The sequence below is a fragment of the Saccostrea cucullata genome, unplaced genomic scaffold (assembly GCF_032062105.1).
Source record: "Saccostrea cucullata isolate Sc308-1 unplaced genomic scaffold, CSIRO_AGI_Scuc_v1 ctg12078, whole genome shotgun sequence".
NCBI classification, from domain to species: domain Eukaryota; kingdom Metazoa; phylum Mollusca; class Bivalvia; order Ostreida; family Ostreidae; genus Saccostrea; species Saccostrea cuccullata.
Window position 1 is genome coordinate 307 of NW_026925078.1, and position 25,401 is coordinate 25,707.

The 25,401-nt window shown below is 31.6% G+C and overlaps 2 protein-coding genes and 1 pseudogene across 2 annotated transcripts; all 3 read right to left on the bottom strand.

The window, feature by feature from the left end:
• Positions 1–637: 637 nt before the first annotated feature.
• On the bottom strand, positions 638–6,672 carry LOC134268011 (sulfotransferase 1B1-like; annotated as a pseudogene).
• Positions 6,673–7,034: 362 nt separating this feature from the next.
• LOC134268014 (sulfotransferase 1E1-like) lies at positions 7,035–12,418 on the bottom strand. The gene is made up of 5 exons (XM_062750219.1): positions 12,172–12,418; positions 10,736–11,059; positions 9,140–9,246; positions 8,351–8,555; positions 7,035–7,686 (listed from the first exon to the last, which is right to left on the bottom strand). The coding sequence occupies exons 1-5, from the start codon at positions 12,335–12,337 to the stop codon at positions 7,577–7,579; spliced, it is 912 nt and encodes a 303-aa protein (XP_062606203.1). The 5' UTR covers positions 12,338–12,418; the 3' UTR covers positions 7,035–7,576.
• A 6,062-nt stretch (positions 12,419–18,480) lies between these two features.
• Positions 18,481–22,195, bottom strand: LOC134268013 (sulfotransferase 1E1-like). Its single transcript, XM_062750218.1, has 5 exons — positions 22,004–22,195; positions 20,680–21,003; positions 20,081–20,187; positions 19,549–19,759; positions 18,481–18,905 (listed from the first exon to the last, which is right to left on the bottom strand). The coding sequence occupies exons 1-5, from the start codon at positions 22,167–22,169 to the stop codon at positions 18,796–18,798; spliced, it is 918 nt and encodes a 305-aa protein (XP_062606202.1). The 5' UTR covers positions 22,170–22,195; the 3' UTR covers positions 18,481–18,795.
• Between the last annotated feature and the right edge of the window lie 3,206 nt (positions 22,196–25,401).

The following is a 25,401-nucleotide window of genomic DNA, read 5'->3' on the forward strand; positions in this document are numbered from 1 at the left end:
GTAGTAATATATAAAGAAAAATATAGGTTGTGAAAAAATTGATCCACTTCCAAAGAATTTAGGATTCGGGTTCGGAAAATTATTTTCTCCTTTTGTCAATTTCAGGCAATCGAGTTCTTTTCCTTGCCCCTTCCCCTCCTTAAATAATAAACCTTCTCTTAAGCATTTCTATTAAGTAATTGTTGAACGAATGTTACATGTATAACAACTCTCATCCCCCCCCTAAAAATGCTAGATCCGCGCTGAAATCCGTAGTTAAAATTTTAAAGAATCAATTACAGTTCTTAACATTTGGTCTGAAACATGTAAGTCAAAAAACAGTTCACATATTCTATCGGCAAACAACGTCATCATAACAACCATAGGATGTGCGAATATAAATGACTCAGATGAAACCCTGTAACATTTGCATCAAACATTCTTCACAAATTACGAGTCTAATAATAAAAAAAAGCCCCATAATTTTATTTTAGTCTCTAGAATTTGCACTTAATTGACTTAATAAACATGAATATCATTCAACATTTCACAAGGTTTTACGAGTTATTTTACACTCACATTTGCATTGTCTTGACTTTACATATACGTCAAGAAATGCATATCATGTGTCTGTATAATGATTTTTTTTTCAAATTGCAATTGAATTTTAGATTCTTTTCTTTTCTTTTGAATAATGCATCGAAGTGTTCATTAAGAGCTACAGTAACTGTAAAATGGCTTTCAACGAATCCCGCATCCTGGAAAGGAAAAGATATCATTTCATATAACTATATGTTTTAGTAATTTAAAAAACCCCACACATTAATAAAATGAAAAGTCATTTATGGAGAAAATTGTAAATTCGGGATATATTTGATCATCCCTTAAAATATTTTTGATATGATCTGCTTTGAAATTTCCTTTTCTGAGATTCTAAAACTACTTTATGTTTGGTTTCTATCTTTCAAGTAAATAGATTAACATGTGCATTTTTATCAATTTTACATTTACTTTAAAATGAAATCTCATTTTGATCTGATCGCAACATCTTCACGGAGTTTTATTTACCTTTTCTGTACATTTTCGACATTCTTTGTTTAACCTTGTCTGGGTCATTGCAATGTGCATTTTTTGGAAGGTCCTTCATTGCTTCAGTAGCCTCTTTTAACTTTTTTGAAACTACATTTATCTACTATTTCATCTATAATTTTCGTCATTCAAATCTACATTTAAAAATTTGGCTAGCCTTTGTGTTTCATCCGTTGGATTCTGTAAAAGAAAATGAAAAATAGTCTTTGATAAGTAAATTGAAAATTTCTGCAAGTTAATTTACATGTGTAATTGATTGGAGCTAGATGACATTGTGTAAAAACAAAGTAAAACTAAAGAATAAAATTTTATGTATATGGATTTCTTTCTGTATAAATGATTGTGGATTTGTATGAAGCCCTCTCAGACCCTGATATATTGGTTATGGTTGTGAAAAGCATCCGTTTACAGCCATAATTATACAAAATATGTCTTAATTTGACTGGATGCCTTAAGCTTTATTGGTTGAAACGTTTTACGCAGTAACACAATACGACTTCGTTTGTAAAGAACCTTTAAATTGCATCTTTCTTATGAAACACATAGAGATAACAAACAGTATTCAAGATCAAAAGTCCAATAAACAATTCAAAATAAGAGCAGAGCAAACACAGACCTCCAAAACAGAGGTGGGATCAGGTGCCATGGAGGAGTGGGCATCCTCTGCTTACCAGTTACACCCGCCGTCATGATCGGGACATAACAGAAACATCCGTCGTCAATTATAAATAATGGACTAACATTTAGTATGAAAAACGTTAGTCAGCATTTGACTCAAAAAGTTACGTACACTATCTCATGCATCTTGCAAATTAGTTAACAATGACCTTTTTGAGATGACAACAGAACATGGTTTTAGTTTTTTTTTTTGTGTGGATATTTTGGGCTTTGTACCTAAGTGATATTTGTATTCACTTATAATAGAACAAGATAAAACAGATCTTGTAATGAGTGAGATTCTAGTATCCGACACGTTGCAACTATGAGGAAATCTTACATACCTTTTGTCAAACTTTCATAGTGTACTAAAAAAATTGCACCTTGTATGTCCGTTGCTTCTGCTTTTTCAAATTGCTTTTCGTACGAAAACCAGCCTCCTATACGCAGAGCTTCAAAAGAAAGTTACTTTGTGTTACTTTCTTTTTCTTTTAAAAAATGGTGTACAAAGTATATTTTATATGTAAGTATATAAACTCATTTATAATGTTATTCTTCATATATTTAATGAACGCATAGCCACCTATACAACGTATTGACATGCATGTGAAATATATTTATGGGGAAAAGATACTAAATAATAATGAGGTTAAAGCTGCAGGTGTTTATATGCTTTAAAAAATACATTCGTATTAAATACGTTCCTCCAACATTAAACGGTCATACATAGAAAACATTGTTAGATAATAAAAGAAGTGTCTTTAAGGGCATAAATAAATCATCAAATTTATATTTATAAAAAAAAATGTAACATTTGAGGAATAAATTGCTCCCACAGAATGAGAAAAAAGATTTTTCCCCTGAAAATTATCCTAAGAACGAACTTTGGATAAGTTTTAAACAGCTCTCACATCAAAATCTTTATATATAATATCTACAAATGTAATTCTAATGTTAAATATGTGATGTATCTATAAGGATATTGAACATAAATTATGTTGAAATGATGTCAAAATAAAGATGTTTTGTTTGGGAGTGGAGTGTCAAGGCAAGAGTTGCAGGCCCGTAAGACGCAATTTCAGTTAGGGGCACAGCTACTCGTTTTTTTCAGTTGGGGGTACTATTAATAACCAAAAATTCCTTGACAAGCATAAAAATGGAGGGGGGGGGGATAAGGCATTTCAATTGAGGGGTCACGAGCATATAGTAGTAATGTTTTCTATAGTATGAGGGCCGTTCAAAAATAACGCAGACTGTGCTATTATTTACTCTTACAGACGTCAGATAGTTATGAAATTTCACAGAAATATGTATCTTCAAGATTCCAGTAAATTTTGGGCAATTTTCTGTATCTTAAAAATTTTACGAAAATTATCGGTATGTTGATATTGCTGATGGAGAGGTACGGAGCATGACAAAAAATTGAAGCAAAAGCATGCGGAATCCAAAATTTAACTCATTAATTTTCTATAATTCGGGATATTTTTCGACAATTTTCTCAAATGTATCTTTAAATTGTTTTATTATTATGTAATTAGATTTCTGACATGATATTTGAAGTACTAACAGAAATATAGCGATTTTTTTCTGATGCGATTCCCGTGAAAAAGACTGTGAAAATGAACTCTCCTGAATTGACGGCGCACCACACTTTTGTTAAATTATGTGTAATGCTCGAGATATCGCCAACATAGATCCAAAATATGCATAATAAAACATGTAGTAAACGAGGGTATTCGTGCCATTCGTCCACAAATAGCAAATTGAAATTTTAGACCGTAAGACCTCTGTAAAAAGGCTACACGGGAGGACGGGAAGAAGATTATCGACGAAAACTTTATCCGGACTGTAAAGAACGTAATTGAGAGTCACCAGTATCACACTATATCTCATAAATACCTGCAATTTTTTTTTTGTTTTTTTGTTTTTTTTTTTTAAAATAGAACATTCTTTACTTGTTTAATAGATTTTAAGCTCGACAAGAAATGGTGTTTGGATGTTGAGTAGATAAGGTAGCTCACACTGTACAGGTACTCTTGGAAAATGTTGAGAAAATGAAAGCTCAACATATTTTTTTATAATGCTTGTGACGTCGAAGATTTTGCTGCTCCGTGACTCAATGATATGTCCTGATAAATCACTCAAAATTGATACCAATTTACAACATTTTGATATGAAATTTTGAAGACCATATAAGTAAAGATTCTTTTATATTATGTGTGACATTTTGCCCGATTATGTCGTCAAATATTTTGTCTGTGCAACAAGTCCGTGTAATTTTTGAACGGCCCCTTGTATTAATACCTGTTTTCTTATAGTATTCTATATATCTGCAAAGTAATGATAAGAAATTGCCTTTACGATGTTCTGAAGGGAAAACTGAAGTCTTTTAATTCAGGGATAGACAAAATTAATTCATTCTATGAAGTATAAATGTATACATTAATGTAGTTCATAAATATTTAATTCAACTGCAATATTTCGGGTACATTTTATTAATACATAAAAATGATGCAAAAATATATAAATATACAGTGAAAACTGTCTAATCCGACATCTGAATAATCCGACACACTGTGAATTCCGACTTGAAATTTCTCTCCCATTTTACCATTTTAAATGTTTTAAACACTGTGCAATCCGACACCCTGTCTATTCCGACACAAAATTCGTCTCCCAGTGCATGTCGGATTAGACAGGTTTCACTGTATATGTTTGAAAATGTTCGCAATTCCGGTAAGATGTTTTTTTTTTCTTACATCCATGTACAATTGTTAAAATTTTTCTGCTCCCCTAGCCATACGTGACATAATGAATATAATGCCACGCTGTTGGTTAACTATGGCAATGATATCGGAAAATTGCATGTTTTATTTTGAGTGTATTGTTGTTTAATTCAATTTTTTTTCCGAGTCATGCAGGCATACGAAAATAATGACGTCGCACCAACGTAATATAACGTCGTGATGAAAATATATTTAATATATTACTTTTGATGAAAAATTGTAAAACTTTTAAATTTTTTGCAAGAAATTGAGCGAGAACACATATCAATTTTTTTTAATAAATCGATTCTAAATTTACTTCACATTCATTGTATCGAGTAATATAAAATTCGTCTGCTTCGTTTTAATGTTATGATTATGGTTTTGAATTGCGTATTCCGGCAAAAAGGGACATTTTACTTCATATTTCATCGAAAAAGCGTCATCTGTTCTCATCAACATTAGCGCATTTGAATAACGATTACAATCTAACCACGCAGACGAATTTCAAAAAAAAATTCAAAAAGAAAAATTTAAAACGAGTGGAGTTAGCTGACAAATTTTTATCCTATGTTTTCAGACAGACAGTAAACCCGCGATCTAAACATCGACACGGCAACATCTTTAGGATTTCTCAGAACATGGACAATTTTTCCGCCATTTTCTATATGTTGCTTTGGAAACCACCTATAGGGTACATGCGTGTTCAGTGGTCTTGGAGAGGCAAGATTATGAACTACACTCATATCTGGCAAAGCCTCCAAAAATAGAAATTCTTTGGTTTCCTTCATGTATTCTGCTTTCTTTTTGAGGATCATGCATACGATTTCCCAAACCCAATGCGTTCCTGTTGAAGGCAATGTTTTGCATATGAACAATTATTCTTGCTTGTTGTTAATTAAGTTTTAATTTGTTGTTTTCAAAAAATCATAATTATCAAAGACCGGCCCTCGGATATTTTTTCTGAGTTATTTCTTTACTTTTACAAATTTTGCAGGAAGAGAGAATCGGAAAAGGAAAAGTAAATAGTTGAAAATATTCGATTTAGACAAACAAAATAAAACAAAATGCTTGCCTTATTTTGTTACAATATAATTATCATTTTCATATTTTATGGACTTGAACAAAACCAACAACTTCCTTAAATTATATTAATTATCTTAAATGAGTTTGGAAGGTTGTAGATCTTCCATAGTGTTATATTATCTCGGCATGCCTATTTTTGCCAGCATGTCTAAATAGAATACTTTTGTTGCTTTCAATTATAATAAAAAGTAGTATACCAGTGCAGCAATTGTTAATAAATGTACTTTCATGAAAAACGTTGAAAATTCTGATAACAAGTTTAAGCTTTGCATAAATTCCCAATGTACGAATTAAACAATACGGTGAACTTTCAATTCCATTTGAACATTATTATACATATTAGAAATATATTGCAATTGACTTTAAGAAGGCTTTTTCAAATATTTCATTCAAAATAACTAAATACTTTCTAAATCAAGGTAGTGTATTCTGTGATCTAGTAATTCTAATACACAAAATTGGTTTATTTAAGCGTGTTCATATTTTATACAAAGCAAAAAACGTACGCTTGTGCAGTTTCAGTACCCATGTTTATTCTGAATATGACAGATCTTAAACCAAGTGCACAGTCTTTACCAGACTTTGGATAGGTAGCCAGTATGATGTCGTTCTTTCTACATTCCAAATTTCTTATTTCTTCAAACCTTTTCTCAGGTCTGGTAAATTTGCTGCGTGTTCATACGACAAAATTTACACATATGAACTTATAATTTGCTATAAAGTGTTTGCAAAAGTTAATTTGCACCTAGTCCTGACTAGGTGTAAATGTAATCAACTACACAGAATTTGCATATGAGTAAATCAGTTCATACGACCAAAATTGCACATGGGAGTAAATTTACTTATGTGTAAAATATACTGAGGTATGCAAATCATATCGTATGAATGGGGTAGTTGTTACGCAAAGGCGTACGGAAAGGGGATCACGTAAGACATTTGTTTTGGCAGTGTGTATCAAGACAATAATCCTTGCTCCCATATCTGTGATTTTCAAAAGTCCGGGTTTATGCCCTCATCATAGATTTATAGAGTTAAAATATTTCTGCATTTTCAATTAAAATGGAACTCGCAAATTTACATGTACTAACCTTGTCATTGGTCTTTTGCAAAATCATTTTGCAAACAAAAATTCAATTTGTATACACATGTTCTCTGAAGTTGATACCAAAAAATTTTGGAGTTTCTGATTGACAATATCTATGTGTGTTTTGGAGACTAGGTCATATAACAATCTATTAGAATTCCAATGAGTACCAATGGCGCCCGTTATTAGCGGACCTATTTTTGTTTTCATACAAAGCAGAATTTTTCCAAAATCTTACATGTTAAAAGAAGAAAACGCTGTGTTCTTCAATTCGACATTTAGATTTCTCGACGACGTATTGTCAGTTATTTCCATTCTTACGTCGATGCTATACAACCAGTTGAACTTGAAATAAAAGGCAGTGGGACATAACAAAAAGGAACATCATTTATTTTTCTATCATATAAAAGTACATGTAGGCAACGATTTCATGTAATTCACTTAGTTTTTGTGCATTTACCCTCAAGTATTCACAGCAAATTTTGATTTTCACTTAATATGCTTTCCGCATGTAGCAACTGTGGTTTCCCTTAAAAATTAAGGTTAAAATATGGATTAGATCCCCGTTTTGGCACACTGGAACTTGTGGCGTACAATTACCTCCTCCCACCTTCCTCTGTTCTTTTAAATGCTGGATCGACACCTCTGTTACCTATGCATTATTATGATGATGATGATGATTTCTACATGCATTGCGCAATTCTAAATGTACAATGGTCATTTAAACCGGGTATTAGGAAACCAGCATCATTTAAACAATTTTTTCAAGTTCAGAATGAAATATATGTCTTTTTCTATTTAACCTTTGATAAATTGTTCAAGAATGATGATATTTTTTCTAGGCTCAAAGATTTTTTGTAGTTTGCGTTTTGATGTTCATAAAGAGTAATAAAATTATCTTTGTTTACATATCATTTCATTCATATTGCACTTGAATTTTAGAATCTTTCATTTCTTCATTGAACATTGCATCAAAGTGTTCATTTAGAGCCACAGTAAAATGGTTCTTCCAATCCCCAATCTCTCCTGAAACAGAAAACACATTTATATAAGTTGAAGGTGACATTGCTTAAATCGCAAATTCATTTTTATACCAGAAAAATAGTCTCTTTCAAAACCATTCTAATTTTAATTCAAAAGTTCATTTGCGAGTTGGTTTTTTTTTTTTTTTGATGAAAAGAAGAATATTGCTTTCAAGATGACATTGATTTTTTAACTCTAGTAGAGATGCCATGGGAAGTTTTTTTCCTACCTTTTCTCTAATACTATATGTAAGTAGATCATAATGACCCAACCCAGGGTAAAATTTTGATTCTACTAATAATTTATTTTTAGTTTTAAGTAGAAGTTTGTTGCTTATTATAATATTTGAAAATCGGCATTTCAATACTTGATCAACTTAGCTTTGGTCTCAGGACAAAACCTTTGATCCAATAACTATACATTGTAGGCTTCTGGCAAAACAACATTCTTCTTCATTTTTTTGCAAACATTTTGATTGATTGGTGATTCTATTAACTCATATAGAGACGTCACTCTATACCCGTGAAAAGCTTCATATTTCAACCTTTACTCAGTACTAAATACAGATACATGCTTCTGATTATAGTAAATGTAGTAAGAAATGCGTTTTTCTATGTTTCATTTACTTTGTTTGTCTTTCGCTATGTGATTTAATTTTATGACTCACCCTTGCGATACAACTTTGACATAATCTCCTTATCTTTTCCTTCATGTTTCATTTCCTCTGGAATTATCTTTATAATGTCTTTCATTGTGTCATTAGCTTCTTTCAGCTTTTTAAAGCTACATTTGTCCACTATTTCAGCTATAAGTTCGTCGTTTACATCAACGTTTAAAAATTTGGCTAGCTTTTTGGTTTCCTGTATTGGATTCTAAAAAGAAATTAATATAAAAGTCACATTAAATCAGTTAATATAAAGTGCCTGGTTATATGATTCGGATTATTTAGGAATCACAGACCTATTACCATATTGATACTAGTATTCTATCTTTCATCCATCCCCAAAATAACAAATGAAACCAGTCTCATGGAGTGAGGGGAAGGGGGGGGTTAAAGAACTGTCCATTAAGGTTCATCGATACTCTGATAAGAAAGATAACTCTTAATGAAATAAAAGTCTATTTGTCCTTTTAAAACTTATCGAGTTGAAGTGTCTTTTTGTCCAATTGTGCCCCGCAAGGTATGCTTTAATTGTTTTTATCTTATTTAACAAATCCGTTTCTTTTGGAAAATCGTAAGAGTTACCGAAATATTTTATATGATTGAGCTGGGGATTTATGAACCTTAAAATCCCTGAAAACAGCTTTTTTATCATTCAAAATGTACACATGTATTTCTTCGGATTTAATATTTGCGATTTGATTTTTTCTTTTTAATTTTTCTTTTTCTTTAATTAATTTTCTCAAAACGAATTTTACTACTTAAAGTAAAACAAAAATATCATTGTTATATTACCTTTTTCAAACTTTCATAATGCAATGTGAAAATAGCGGAACCTGTGTCCTTTGCTTCCGCTTCTTCAAATTCCTTCTCATATGAAAACCAGCCTCCAAATAACTGAACTGAAAGAAAAATATACGTTTCTTTTTCATTATTGATCAATTGAAACCACATCCGTTGATTAAATACAAGCACATACAAGCATTTCTCATCTTTTTCAATTTAATGCAAAACTAATTCTAAGAATCGTACACTTAATAAAATAAAATATATGGAGAAAATTAACAGTACTCGAGTTGAAAAGTCAAGGTTTCATCAAACATGTCCAAAGAATTATTTTTACAATAACAGCTCTAAAACAATTTGAGGTTCAAAGTTTAAACTTTTAAAGTTTATAAATATATCATTATTTACCAGTTAGAAAGTATCAATTGAAAACAAATACTTAAAACACATATTTATCAAGAAAAAATATGCTTGTATAAAAATGCATATTTAAAAAAAAAATATTGCACCTGCATAATTTTGTACTTTTAGTAAAAACCTTTATTGCAGAAAAATATGTTTATCAATGAAGGACAAGTTGAATGTGAATAGTCTTTGAAAAACTCTTATTAAAAGCATGACATGTATAAACACATGACCCTATAAAATCCGCAATTTGCAATGTACGTTTGGTTTCAAGTCTTAACATTTGGACAAAAAAGGGAACACAACTTTCTAGAGGCTATCGAAGTCCAACTTGCCCTTCATTGGTAAGTATATACTTTTTCTGCAAGGATTTCACTAAACATACGGAATTAATCAAATGTATTTTTTTTTACAAAAAATATGGGCATATCTAAAAGAATTTCTCTCTATAAAAATTTTTACGCAGTATGTGTTATCAAGTGGTACTATCTATCTGTAAATCAATGATAAAAAAAAGTTTCAATTTTATAAACTACATGGTTTTGGAGCTATTGTAAAAATAATTTTTTTTTTTGGATATGTTGACCTTTGATGAAACCTTAAACATGATAAAATATGAGCCTGTAGAAGGGAACCGGTCACACCCGCCGTGTGCTCCTTGTAATGATCGGGATATAAAGGAAAAAACCCTGGACAACTCAGCGGGTAAAAAATGACCTTACAATCAGTATGGAAAAAGTCAGATTGAATTTGACTCAATGATTAATTGTATTTGCTGACAAGGCCGTTGTATCAACCATTCAACTTACAAAAGGATGACTTTAAACGAGAATGCAGATACCGGTATTATTACTTTGTCGACTTGTTTTTCAATGACTTACTTTGTTTAAGAAATTGTTCCATTTTTTTGTTCAAATTATGATCAAAAAGTAAATTGAATTTTAGGAGCGACCAGTTTGTTTTAGTTTGTCAAGGTCAGTGAGACCAATTTAGAAATATTTGTCGACGGATTGGCATTTGAACATGTCAGTGTGTTTGTCAAGCTATTTAAGAAGGTTTTTCCCCAGTAATTAAAAATAGAGGAAGTCTCACTAAAACCTTAAGCCTTTGTTCAGAGGGCCAATATCAACCAGTATGATGCTTATTAATTTTTTTTTTAAAGTGAAAAAGTTATTTCTTTTCTTTTAACTCTAACATTACCTGGGCCCATGAAAAATTTCTCATAAAATGTCTTGAAGTCTAAAGGTTCACCAAATTCTCTAGTATTGTTGAAATGATGACACATCGATACGGCAACATCTTTAGGATTCCTCAGAACATGGACAATCTTTCCTCCATTTTCTATATGCTGCTTTGGTAACCATCTGTAGGGTACATGCGTGTTAAGTGGTCTTGGAGAGGCCAGATTATGAACTACGCTCATGTCTGGTATGGCTTCCAAAAAGAAAAAGTCCTTTGTTTCTTTCATGTATTCGGCTTTCTTTTTTAGTAACATGCAGACAATTTCCCAGACCCAGTGGGTTCCTGAAATAGAAAAAAAGATCTTTTTTGGTATTTTTATATTGAAAAATCTGTTAAACTGTAATACTGTATGGATGAAATATGTCGATAACAGACAAATATCGAGATAAAAATATATTGTGATTACGAACAGTATTCAAATCCAATTAAACAATACAGAGTGGGAGCAGAGCAAACACGCACATCCAAAAACATCAGAGGTAGGATCAGGGGCCATGAAGGAGTAAGCAACCCTGCCGACCGATCACACCGTGTATTCCTTTTCATGATCGGTCAAATGCAAAAATCCGTAGCCTATCCAGTGAGAAAATAACCTTGCCGTTAGTATAAAAATGCCAGTCAGCATTTATTTATTCCCCTTTACCAAAGAATATTCTGTGTCAAGTTCCGTTAAACTTGTCTAGTAGTTCTGAGGAAGAAGACGGAATTTTAAAAAGTTTACGGCGATGACAATACCATGATCGACGACAGAAATCAGAAAATAGGGAATATTTTCTCAGAAAAGATTATCATATCGGCATTTGGCTGAAAATCAACAAAAACAGCAAAGTCATGCTTATCCATATCTATATGGAACCATACCAGGTAGTTTGTAAAAATCATGACAACGGTGATATGAGGCCACATAAGGCGATCACCGTTTCATAAAGGGATACATGGGGAAAACTTAAAATCTTCTTCTCAAGATAAAAGATTTATTCGATCCTTAAGTGTAAACACAAGAAACTACTGAACAAGATCTAATCGATATGCTAAATTCTTAACACCGCTTTAGATCATGCCTGTAATGGGAATCTTAATTATCATGATTATGTTAACGTTACATCAATCATTTTCACACCAGGACTGCACTTATAGTTTTCATGAACTGACCGTGTCTGCTTACCAATATCATTTGTTAAAATAACCTTAACAAAGATATTAATATATCGTCATTTTTGTTTGTACGTATACCATATCTTAAGTTAAAAAGAAGTCATTCTATTAAATCTTTAGCAAAGTCACAAGCACTTTTCCTAGCTCATGCTGTTGTTTGCATATACCAACAATTGTGGATAACACGATATAATGTAAACAAAAATTAATGACTAGCACAGCTACATGTCTATAAATACCTGATTTCGGATAGATAACCAGTAAAACATCGTCTTCCCTACAAGGCAGGTCCCTGATTTCTTCAAACCTTTCCTTTGCATCTTTTACGAGGGGAGGAAATGGCGGCAATGCCATTCCGTCAAAAATAATAGGCTTTTTCGGTTTACCATCGCCATTTTGCTCCATGTCTTCGTACAGTATTTAGTTCACTGATGATTAGTGACCATGTTCGCCTCTATATAAATAAACGCGCACACATCGTTCTACTTTTTGACCGCATTCCTTGACACGTTCTATTTAGGAAGTGTCTCTACTAATCAGAAAAACATTGTCACTTCTTTTATTTCATCAGACAAACAAACGTATGATTCACCTTTAATTTTAAACTAATTAATCATGTTAATGGATATATGAAAATGGTAAAACTTTTTATATCATTTCATGAGGGCCATTATTTTCACTATGTATTTGTAATTTAAATGCTGACTTAAATATATATTTTGTCCTACTTCATGTCCTACTTTATGTTCTAGATCTAGTACATGTATTTGTTTAAATACTTTACTCTCAAGTCAACGTTCAGACCTTAAACACCCAATTAAAATTGTTATCAATTCCGATATCAGATTTAGAAAGTATACATCAAGAAATCGACAGACATTTTCTTTGTTTACATTTCTTTGTGTAACGATATAGACGATGATAACGAGAGTGATTGATTTTTTATAAAAAAAAAAAAAAAAACAAAAAAAAAAACAAAAAACAAAAACACGAATGTGATATCAGGGCATATATCCCAGAACCATGGAAATTTCAGAGATGGGATATCAGGTGCCTTGGAGGAGTAATCATCCCTCGTCGATCCTACAGTTAGATATTAATCAGGTAGACGGAGTATAGTCAGTTTTTTTAATTTAAAAAATACATAATTAATTGAAAAGAAATATGTCAGACAATAATTAACACAATTCAATAATAATACGAAATGCTGACTTTAAGCGGGGTTGTTAAAATCTCTGTAAAATCAACTTATTTTTCAGAAATATGCATCTGTTTAAAAAATGTTTATACTCAGAGCGTGTTATTAAGTATCGAATAATTTAGGAGACATATACACCAGATACCAGTGGAAATGAAATATCACAAACAAAAAAAAGTTGACGATGGAGGATTTAAAGACATCTCCTTCGTAAAGCAACTAAAAAAAAGTTCAGATTCACTGCTAAACCCCAATCCTTTTTACAATATTAGAGGAGAAAAATCAATTAACTATTCAATACATAGGTCTCACAGCAAGTGTGACTGGTCGACAGAGGAAGCATATACATCCTAGGGATTTTATCCCGACTCTTGAATTCCCAGAGGTCCATAATTTATACCATGTTCATGTACTTGTAATGCCTGGAGATTATTTGATATCGATCATTATTCGTTAAAGGCCCAATTTTCATAATTAATTATTTCCCTTTTTCGCCCCGCCCAATCCAAACATATGCTTTAAATATAATATGCTGTAAACGCTTGCATTATTCATATATGACCATATTATAAAATGTTTTACCGTGCTATAAACCAATATAGACGGGAATACTTGTAAATGTATTTAATTACGATAATTGGCAGAGATGGATATTTTTCTACAAGAAGCGTAAAGAATTATTGCACTTAACGCTGTGGTTTGGTTCTTTTTCGGTAGACCTGAGTAACTACAATGGTCTGTCAATTAGACGCCCAATTTGAATGTCAAAAATAATTTTAGACTGTAATACATTAACTAATTTCATTTTTTTGTCCTTACGGTTTTCCAGATAGAGATCATTTACACATACCTGCCCTTGATTGATCATTATGTATGCATGAGAGGCGGAGCTTACATATCGTAAGAACGAATCTAAAATTAAACTGGATGAATACCAATGACATGTATTAAGATATACGAAATTTCTATTTTTCGCCATCTAATTTATTCTGTACGTAAGTAAGTAAATTTTATTTAAAGTCGGCATTTTTACATAGCATAACATTAAACATGAGCTCTGTAGAGCTCTTAAACCGATTATCATATTAGTTTAAAAACAACACATAGAAAACATTTACAACATAAATTAAAGCTGACATGAATTCTTAAAAACGCAACATTTTCATCTATGTACGACTTGTTTCATACCAACTCTAGCCGTGTTCCGCCATATTTCTTTCAGATACCTTGTCTCATTGTAACGATGTATACCCCAATGCGCTCGTTACACTTGAATGATTTTTTGGATTGGGTATCGACTTGTGCACATCTCCGATGGTAAAGCATATGAGAACACCTGAGGTGATCAAGACATTTCAAAAACAAAATAAACAACATAATAATCATATTTTTGAATGATTATTGATTTGAATCAAAAGAAAAAAAAATGCAAGTTTGGGTGAGTACGTATTTTTACAGTGCGCCAATTTATGCAGAATAAACTTGAAATAAAAAGCTGTAAAATTTGCAAACACATTTTGAAATTATATCATTTGAATGGAACAAAACAACCAACGTCTTTGATTTGCAGGTCCTATGCAATTGATGCATATCGAGAAAACGCCTCGAACGCTGTAAACGTACCCATACCTGGTAATAAGGTTACTGCATCGGTTCGAAGATGTGCACAAGTCAAGTGAAATACACCCTGAATTCCATTTATTGAAATATGCATCACAAAAAAGAAATAAACTCCATAAAAGCTCAATAGTAAACACATTGTCATTACTCCGTACACACTAGCACGACGATACACTTAGCCCGTGCTGATCAGATTTTGGTCTGGGAAAATATCAAAAGTGGAAAGAGAAGTTATTTGTATTGGTATTTGCGCGGCTGAAAGGGGGGTTGGATATTATAACTGATGTTCATAAGCTATAATTGTGAATTGTTTATCTACATGTAGTTCTAATACACGTTCTATACAAAGTCATGTATATAGTCTGCAGTTGGTTTGCGTCGCAAAATTCATTTGTCAATTATAACTGATTATTTTAGTACTAATCTCAAATCTAAACAAAGTAATTTGATGTACGGCTATAATTTAATTCAAATCTTATAAGCAATTAACCAGAATGCAAATTTTTATGGGTACATCTATACATTTAATATCTATACATTTTCTAACACATACACACACGGAGAAAGGCCATCCCTTGTTCAGATTGACATTTAGGCATTTGATTTTTTGTAACGGGGGGGGGGGGGGGGCATACAAAAATAATTGACATGACCGTTATTAAATATTCTTGAAAGACAGACATTTCTGCCGAATTCAGTTTTGAGATTTTTTTAAAATGTGTCACTCCGACCACAAAGTATGTGCATTTTGAGGAATGTAACTGTTTTATAATTATGTTGTTACAGGAAGTATTTCGAGATTTCAGTATCCCTGCCTGATAGTCTAGGTATCTTTTATATATATATATAAATAATTTCTGTAGGCGAATTTGGGAGATAATTTTAAAAGCTGGGGTAGGGATACTTGACACTGGTTGAATACGGATAATTATTATTTATTTTTTTGTATATTGAACTCTCTCTCTCTCTTTCTCTCTCTCTCTCTCTGTAACCACCCGTTGGGGCAATGATAGGTATTAAATCCTACGCACTTTGCGCTGTACCATTTATTATGCCTCAGGACAGATCAAGGAATTTTTTCAGGCGGGATGTCGAAACTTCATAAATTGAAAAATAATTTTACTTTGGACAGGAAATTTACCCAAACGCCCAAATTGAAAGAGAAACTAGACGTACATGTATTATGAGCAATGAACTCACTAAATGATACCCCCTGCCTCCCATATGGTTATAATGGCAAAGTCCATCTTTCGCTAAACCCATACGTGTCAGATCAAAAAGTAAAATAGGAGGTGCATAATGGTAATATGTAATAAACTTAAGATTCTTTGAAAGTTTCATTAAATTTCTCTAAGTGGTGTAAGAGGATTTGCGGATAAGAGATGGGTATCCCAAAGCGTAACAGACAGACGAACGGACATAACGATTACCTCCCACTTTTCAGGCGGGGGATATAATAAACGTGAAATATAAATCACAGGAATGGGAACATTGGGAACTCTCTCGAATATCTTCTCAAACGTATGTGTCGAACTTGGACAACAGACAAGAGAATTTTAAAAAGCTTGTTTAGGTAGAATATGGAATTCTCACGAGGAGTTTACTCTCTCTTCCTATATGCTTTTTCTAATAATCATTAATTATTTATGTCTAAAAATTTAATTCACATTAAATTCTATTTTCATTATCGTTGTACCAAAGAATCAAACTCGTTTATTATACCCCACGCGTGAGGTATAATGTTTGTGACCCGTCAGTCAGTCTTTTTTTTTTTGGTCAGCGCAACTTCTCATAAACCACTGTACAGAGTTTTGTCGAAATTTGCAGATATTTATAGGAGACAATGTGTGTGTAGATTTGCACATCACCAGGAAATTCCGAATTCTTTATTTTTCGGGAATTTCCGCACTTTTACATTTATATTTTGGCCATATCTTGAATATAGAGGTGAGCAGTTTTTCAGTGCAACTCCTCATAAACCGCTGCACACAATTTCGTCAAACTTTGCAGATATTTAGGACACAATGAGTAGATGTGCATATTACCAAAAAAATCCGATTCCTTTATTTTTTCCACGAATTTCAGCACTCCGACTTTTGAGGGAGCGTGGGGTATGTGAGCGTGCTCACTTTTTCTTTCATGGTGCATAAAATTATAAATAACTTTAAATCAAATTATATTAGGTCTGATAAAGCCAATACACAGTATCTATTTGATAATAATTGATCATAAAGAAATCCAATCTGTTTCAGACGTTTTTCTTACATTATTTTTATGAGAGTGTTATGCATGTTTTATCAGCCCCCCCCCTTCATATCACGGGAAAATATCTTCAAAAGGTGAATGATTCGTACAAATGTAATAATGCCTGCTTTTTTATGAATTTGATGAAGTTAAACCATGTACTTAATCGTAAATTTTATTCACAATATGTACAGACAAGAGTAATGTTTATTTTTGAAAAAAATACTTTTTCTTCAATCAACCCCACTGAGCTTTCAAACTTTGATATTTTCCCTGACCAAATAAAATGATCGGCATGGGCCACGTGTGTCCAAGCATCTTTTACTGTTGAGTTAGCAATGGATTACATGACTTCTGAGATGCATTTTTCAATAAAAGTAAAATAGGATAATTCTTTCGACATGTGCACATCTCTGTAACGATAGCAGTAGTCAGGTAAATGTTTTTATCACTGCGTTTGACGCGTTTTCTCGACCTGCATGGGTGTTTGATGTACATGTATGTATTCCGTGTTAGATTATTTTCTATATTGCAGCAAATGCATTCAAAAATAATTTAATTCTCGGTATAGTTCTATTTTTTGTTGAATTTTTACTTTTCAAACATGTATTTGGTCAGTTTATGGACTTCTAAAAACTTTGTTATCGGAGATGTGTACATGTCGACAGTCAGGCTAGAAAATCACTCAAGTGAAGCAATCGTACAAGGCTATATATAGCAGGTACAGGTGACCAAAAATTTTCAATTAAATATGGCTGAATCGAAGAAATATGGCGGACAAAGGCGTACAGGACTGTAGTAAGTCGTACAAAGATGAAAAATGATGGCTTTTTTAAGAGTTCATGTCAGCTTTAACATGCAACAACACATGTACATTTATACATACACACTAGGCACATAAAAAAAATTAAGAATTAGATAGAGAGAAAAAAATAAACTTGAAAAGCCAATGATTGCATTAAGAAGAACAGTAATAACCATATAGTAAATAAATAAAATAAAAGGAAATAAACAAACATCATCAGGAAAGTAAATTTAATTTAAACACTTCATTTAACATATAGAGTCAGAATAAAAAAAGTTAATACCTTTAATAATAGAAAAATAGATATAGTAGCTTAAAAATAAAAAAAATTACACAGATATAGCTTAATTAAATTAAAACAAAAAAGCAAAAAAAAAATTAAGTTCCTCGTCAAAACAAATCCTGACTTGTGATTGGGTCAGTCCCTACCAACATAGACAATATGCACATTGTTATGAGGTTCAAGCTTTCATGATTTTTTCATCTATGTATGACTTGTTTCATACCAAATATAGCCGTTCTACTCCATATTTCTTTCAGATAAATGATATATACCCCAAAAGCATTTGAAAACACATGAGTTGATCCAGACAACAAACAACATAATAATCATATTTCTGAATAATTATTGATTGGAATCAAATGTAAAAAAGAAAAAGAAAGAAAATGCAAGTTTGGAAAAAAAAATTTAATTGCACGAGTACATTTTACAGTGCGTCAATTTATGCAGCAAAACTTAAAATAAAAAGCAGTAAAACCCTTAAACACACTTTAAAATTATTATCATTTGAATGGAACAAAACAGTTAACGTCTTTAATTTGCAGGTCATACGCATATATATGAAATATATGTCTTTTTCTAATTAACCTTTGATGAATTGTTCAAGAATGTTGATATTTTTTTCTATGCTCAAAGATTTTATTGTCATTTACGTGTTAATGTTCATAAACAGTAATAAAATTTCCGCCAACAATTATCTTTATGTACAGATTCTTTTATTCATATTGCACTTTAATTTTAAAATCTTTCATTTCTTCGTTGTACACTGCATCAAAATGTTCATTTAGAGCCACGGTAAAATGGTTCTTCCAATCCCCAATCTCCCCTGAAACAGAAAACACAGTAACATGAGTTGTAGGCGACATTGTGTAAATCATAAATTAAATATTTATACTAGAAAAATCAGTCTCTTTCAAAATCATTCGGATTTTAACTCAAAAGTTCATTTATAAGTATTTTTTAATAAAATGAAGAATATTGCTTTCAAGATGACATTAATTTTATAACTCTAGTAGAGATGTCATTGCAAGTTATTTTTTCGACCTTTTCTCTAAGACACAATATGTATAAAGATGATCATAAATACCCAACCCGGGGTCAAAGTTTGAATTTACTAAAATGTATTCCAGGTTTTTAGTAGAAGTTTGTTGTTTATTATAATATTCAAATATCATTCTTTCAATACTTGATCAGCTTAGCTTTTGTCTCAGCACAAAAACCATTGATTATACATTTCAGGCTTCTGGCAAAACTACATTCTTACTCTTCAATATTTTACAAACATTTTGATTGATTAGTGAATTATTTGACTCATATAGAGACGTCACCATAAACCCGTGAAAGACTTCATATTTCGACCTTTACTCGGTACTCAATATATTAATTATTGTAGTAAGAAATGCCTTCCAAGTTTTAAGTTACATTTACTATGTGTACTCTTTGATATGTGATTTGATTTTATGACTCACCCTTGCGATACAACTTTGACATAATCTCCTTGGCATTTCCTTCACCTTTCACTTTCTCTGGATTTGCCGGTGTCTTTATAATGTCTTTCATTGTGTCAGTAGCTTCTTTCAGCTTTTTAAAGCTACATTTGTCCACTATTTCAGCTATAAGTTCGTCGTTCACATCAACGTTTAAAAATTTTGCTAACTTTTTGGTTTCCAGTATTGGATTCTAAAAACAGATTAATATAAAAAGTCATATTAAAACAGTTAATTTATAAAGTTACTGATTATATCATTGGCATCATTTTAGAAATGTCAGATCTATAACCAAATTGAAATTCTTTCACAAAAATAACAAATTAAACCAGTCTCTGAAGAGGTGAGGGGGATAAAGAACGGGACATTAAAATCCCAGAGATTATAAACAGGTTTTTTTATCATTTTAAAATTTGTTTCTTCGGATTTAATATTTGCGATTTGGATCTGTTTAAAATAAAATTTTGAAACCAAGTTCACTAGTTTAAGTAGATCAAAAATCATTGTAATTTACCTTTTTCAAACTTTCATAATGCATTGTGAAAATAGCAGAACGTGTGTCCTTCGCTTCTGCTTCTTCAAATTCCTTCTCATATGAAAACCAGCCTCCAAATGCCTGAACTGAAAGAAAAATATATTTCCATATCTATTTTTGATGAGATGAAACCATATCCGTTGATAGATTGCAAGCATATACAATCATATTTCTATCTTTTTAATCTAATGCATATCTATAATTCTAGGGATGGTACATTTCATGAAATGAAATATGTCAAGATAACGAACATAATTCGAGCTCAAAAGTCCAATAAACATTATAAAATGGGTGCGGAGAAATCACAGACTTCGGAAACATCAGAGATGGGATCAGGTGCCATGGAGAAGTGAGAATCCTCTGCAGACCGGTCACATCCAAACATGTCGGCGAGTTTATCAAACTGTTTAAGACTGTTTTTTCTTCCGGAAAATATAAATTTATGCATATTTATGAGGAAGTCTCACTAAAACCTTATACCTTTGTACAAAGGGGCAATATCAACCAGTATGATGCTTATTTGGCTTTCTTTAAATGAAAAAGATTGATTATTTCTTTTATTTTAATTATAACATTACCTGGGCCCATGAAAATTTTCTCATAAAATGTCTTGAAGTCTAAAGGTTCACCAAATTCTCCAGTATTGTTCAAATGATGAAACATCGAAACGGCAACATCTTTAGGATTTCTCAGAACATGGACAATCTTCCCTCCATTTTCTATATGCTGCTTTGGTAACCATCTGTAGGGTACGTGCGTATTCAGTGGTCTTGGAGAGGCCAGATTATGAACTACGCTCATGTCTGGTATGGCTTCCAAAAAGAAAAACTCCTTTGTTTCTTTCATGTATTCGGCTTTCTTTTTTAGTAACATGCAGACAATTTCCCAAACCCAATGCGTTCCTGAAATAGAAAAAAGAGATGACTTTGGTATTTTAATATTAAAAACTTTGTTGCTAAATTAAACTATTATGAAATATGACAATGAGAAATAATAATTGAGCTAAAAAATATTGGGATAACGAACAGTTTTCAAATCCAATTAAACAATGCAGAACAAACACGCACCTCAAAAAAACATAAGAGGTGGGATCAGGGGCCATGGAAGCAACCATGTCGACCAATCACTATGCCAAGTTCTGTTAAATTTGGTCTAGTAGTTCTGAGGAAGAAGAGGGAAATATAAAAAGCTTCCTATGAAAATGCCATGACGACAGAAAATAGGGAATTGTTTCTCGAAAAAGCTGATAACTTCATCCATTGGCTAAAAATGAAAAACAGCAACGTCATGCTTATTCATATTTATATGGAACCATTCCTGGTAGTATAGATTCAAGTTTGTTAAATTATGACATCGGTGATGATATGGTGCTACATCAAGCGATCAAAGTTGTATATACGGATACAAGGGGAAAACTTCAAAATCTTTTTCTCAAGATAAAATTAAGATTAAGATTAAGATTTTATTCGATCCTTTAGTACTAACACAAGAAACGACTGAACAAGCTCCAGTCGATCTGCTGTAATGTAGTTCTTAACAGAGCTTTACAACATGTAATGGGAATTTTCTTAATTATCTATGTTAACGTTATGTCAATTATTTTCACTCCAGGACTCTCTTAGTTTTAATAACCGACCTTGTCCGGATGGCAATATCATTTGTAAAAACAAACATAATAAACTCATTAATATATCTTTATTTTTGTTTCTTACTTATATGATCACATCTTTAGTTTAAAAGAATTTTATAATAATCAGCCATTCTATTAAATTTCTGGCATAGTCACAAGCACTCTGCCTAACTCATGCTTTTGTATGCATGAAACAACAATTGTGGATAACACAATATGCGAGTAATGTGAACAAAATGTAATGACTAGCACAGCTAAGTAGACATAAATACCTGATTTCGGATAGATAACCAGTAAAACGTCGTCTTCCCTACAAGGCATGTCTCTGATTTCTTCAAACCTTTCCTTTGCATCTTTAACGAGGGGAGGAAATGGCGGCATTGCCATTCCGTCAAAAATAATAGGCTTTTTCGGTTTACCATCGCCATTTTGCTCCATGTCTTCGTTTTGATTGTTGACTATTTAAATAAACGCGCACACATCGTTCTACTTTCTGACCTCATTCCTTTACATGTTCTATTTAGGAAGTGTATCCACTCATCAGAAAAACATTGTAACTTTAATTTCAATTACATAAGTCATGCAAACGTATGATTAATTTATAATTCTACACTAATTAATAGGATAGATGACAATATTTATACTTTTTAGAATCTAACAGAATTAAATTACAACGTGTTTCTGAGTGTATACTTCATTAACTTTATAAATTGTATGCCAGGATGGCATGAATAGGGGGATATGATGCCCCTTTTTAATTAAGTGAGATAATGTTTATGGAAACATGAAAAAGATCGGTTGCATCTCCGGCCCTTTTTGTAGTATAGATGTAGTCAGATCTTTCAATGTATTAAAGGTCAAAAAAGTTTGAACATTATGTTCCCCTTCTTCGAAATTGGGTATTCATCGAGTTTTGACTCTTTTCGATATGAATGAAAAAGAAGAGCTCGGTATTCCTATCATTTATAATTGCCTATGTAAAAAGAAATTTGTTTTTAATCTGCAACAGGTCAGCAATGAAAAGTTCTCACGAATTAGTATCTAAATGAAGCGTAAATATAGTATATCAGTTCTAAGAGTACAAAAGTAACAAAAAATAACGGAATTTTTGTAACTTGCATTGTATTAATGAAGGTACGTACATTTATATGTATATATATGATTCTGGTTCTTCATTGAAGTGAACCATTGGAGGGATTAAATCCCTCTGTATATTGTTCATATTTTCAGGCTAGATAGTTTGCATTCCATGCTAACAAAAGAAGGACGTTTTTAAACTTTTTTGGGGCAGGGGCCTTATAGAAAATTAACTACTGCGTTGGAACAAGCATTCACTTTTGTGACCATTTACATATTAACAACTATTTGTGCATATATCAAAAAGTTATTTGTGTATTTCGAACTAGTTCAAGTACGTCTTGAAAGTTATATTTTATTCTTTCAATTAAAATAATTTACAGGTACAATTTAAAGATATTTGTACTATCAATATGCCCGATAAAACTTTTTAAAGACTTTATTCTTTAATGCAATCATATGACTAACCAAGTCTGCTCTACGAGGGCTGTTCAATAAATAATGTCCTCGGTGCTCAGAAAGAAGCAAAGGATGCTTTTCAATGATTTAGTCTTAATAATTCAACTAAATATTCTCTTTCAATTAAAACACATTTCGATAAAATTTTTTATCCAACTTCTGATTGTTTTTAGAACTCCATTTTCAGTATGACCCTTAGTATACTGGAAAATGGCAGATCTTATGATTTCCTGGACTAGTTTATTCGTTCTGTAAGGTGATTTTTCAAGTTTGGAAAAAGAAACAAGTCAAAAGGCGAAAGATCTGGCGAATATTGTCAATGTGAAAAAAATTCACTTTGTGTTTATCCCAAGAACTCCTTTACTCTTCATGGTGTGCGGGTTTGGACGCTGTCATGAAGAAATTCCTGATTGTGGTTTCTTCCTCTCATTAACCTTTCGATTTTTTGCAAAAAATTAGCTTTCTAGACTCTTCCAGAAATTAAACTGCCTCCCCGAATACGATTTTTAACATCAAGACCACTAATATTTAAGAAAATTGCATATCAATCTGTCATTGTGCTCTTGCAATTCTTTGCTCTTCTCAGACCTTTGCTGTTTTTGTCAAGTACATTATAATTGTAGAAGTATATACATGATACATTATACATGTAGAATAGCCCTTGTTTTCCAGATTCTCACAATGAAACTATGTGATGAAAAGTGGTCACATAAATTGTTATAAATTTATTAAATATTCAATAATGCGAAAAAGTCAAGCTTAATGTCATTTGATATCTGTATTGTATGTCATACAGTTCAGGACATTATTTATTGAACAGCCCTCGTATAGATGACTTAATAAGTCATTATAAATTATATACTTTAATAAAACTAGAGATTTGATCATTCTTGTAGTTTGCTTTCTATTTTTTCTACCTTAACAATTTATAAATAAAAAAAATGAATGAAAAAACTGGTCAAATCTACTAAATCAGTCACATCTTTTGACAGGTCATTTCTCTTATTCTGCATTAATTATGTAACAATTTAAACTATGTTTTAATATACATTTTAGGAAACACAGCTGCATTCTTATTTAAAATACTTGTGTCCTAATTTATGTTCTAGATCAAGTAATAGATCAAAAACATGTCTTGCTATTTTACTCTCAAGTCAGCATTGAAATTAAAAACATCCAGATGAAACTTTTCTCAATTCTGTTATCAGATACTGTAAATGTGTTATATTTAGCGTGTACGATATTTGGCGGAAATTGAATTTTAAATAAGTTAGCGTAGATTTGATTTAGCGCGTTTCTTTATATTCTGATTTATGTGTATAGGTGCGAAACATTTAGCGTTGTACTTGATTTAGCAGTTGTTGCGTTCCGCCAAAGCCGCTAAAATGTAATACGTTTACAGTATCATCGATGAGAAGAAAATGAAAAAAAAAATCGGCAGACATGTTATTAAATATATAGTATGCAATGAATTTTTTAAAAGTAAATTTATCGTTAAAAAATTGAACGAATCTTATGTTTTCATTGAAATTTTATTATATTTTATTCAGGTAATATTAAAATATATGACAATTACGTAAATTTACTTCACATATGGACCTCGTATAGAAAAATGACTCAATAAAAACTTTTTTTTTCTCTTGGTTTGTGGATACTTATTTATAGATGGTAGTATATTCTTGTAAACTTGTACTCTGAATCTACAGAAAAGTAGTAGAACAAGGAATCTCTGAATTAAAGAAAAACGAATAAGTCTGCACAATTTTTAAAAGTATAAAATACTCTATCATTCGACAATGCTGTTATTTAGCATGAAAAATCTTTTTGCGCTTTTTCTACTCATACTGAAGTTGAACATTGAAGTCCTTCATTTTCTCCTGGAATATTGTATCAAATTGCTCACTCATGGAAACTGTAAAATGCTTTTTCCAATCTCCGATTTCTCCTGTAAAATAAAGATGATCAAAGTATAGAAACAGAAATATAAACCTAATCAAAATAAAAATCTCAAAATTTTATTTATTTACATGTACAATTACATGTATTATACATTTCATATTGTAATGAAACGTAAGTGAATGAGTAAATTCTATATATAGAATTTATTGTTGGAGCACTATAGCACTATATACCA

What these genes read in the sequence shown, in the direction of transcription:
- LOC134268014 (XM_062750219.1), bottom strand. Translation starts at nt 12,337, where the DNA reads ATGGAGCAAAATGGCGATGGTAAACCGAAAAAGCCTATTATTTTTGAC. An exon ending in GAAATTTTTCATGGGCCCAG is followed by an intron (nt 9,247 to 10,735) that starts GTAATGTTAGAG and finishes TTTTTCTTTCAG; the next exon opens with TTCAGTTATTTGGAGGCTGG. An exon ending in GTCAAAGTTGTATCGCAAGG is followed by an intron (nt 7,687 to 8,350) that starts GTGAGTCATAAA and finishes TTTCTGTTTCAG; the next exon opens with GAGAGATTGGGGATTGGAAG.
- LOC134268013 (XM_062750218.1), bottom strand. Translation starts at nt 22,169, where the DNA reads ATGGAGCAAAATGGCGATGGTAAACCGAAAAAGCCTATTATTTTTGAC. An exon ending in ATTATGAAAGTTTGAAAAAG is followed by an intron (nt 19,760 to 20,080) that starts GTAAATTACAAT and finishes ATCTGTTTTTAG; the next exon opens with AATCCAATACTGGAAACCAA. An exon ending in GTCAAAGTTGTATCGCAAGG is followed by an intron (nt 18,906 to 19,548) that starts GTGAGTCATAAA and finishes TTTCTGTTTCAG; the next exon opens with GGGAGATTGGGGATTGGAAG.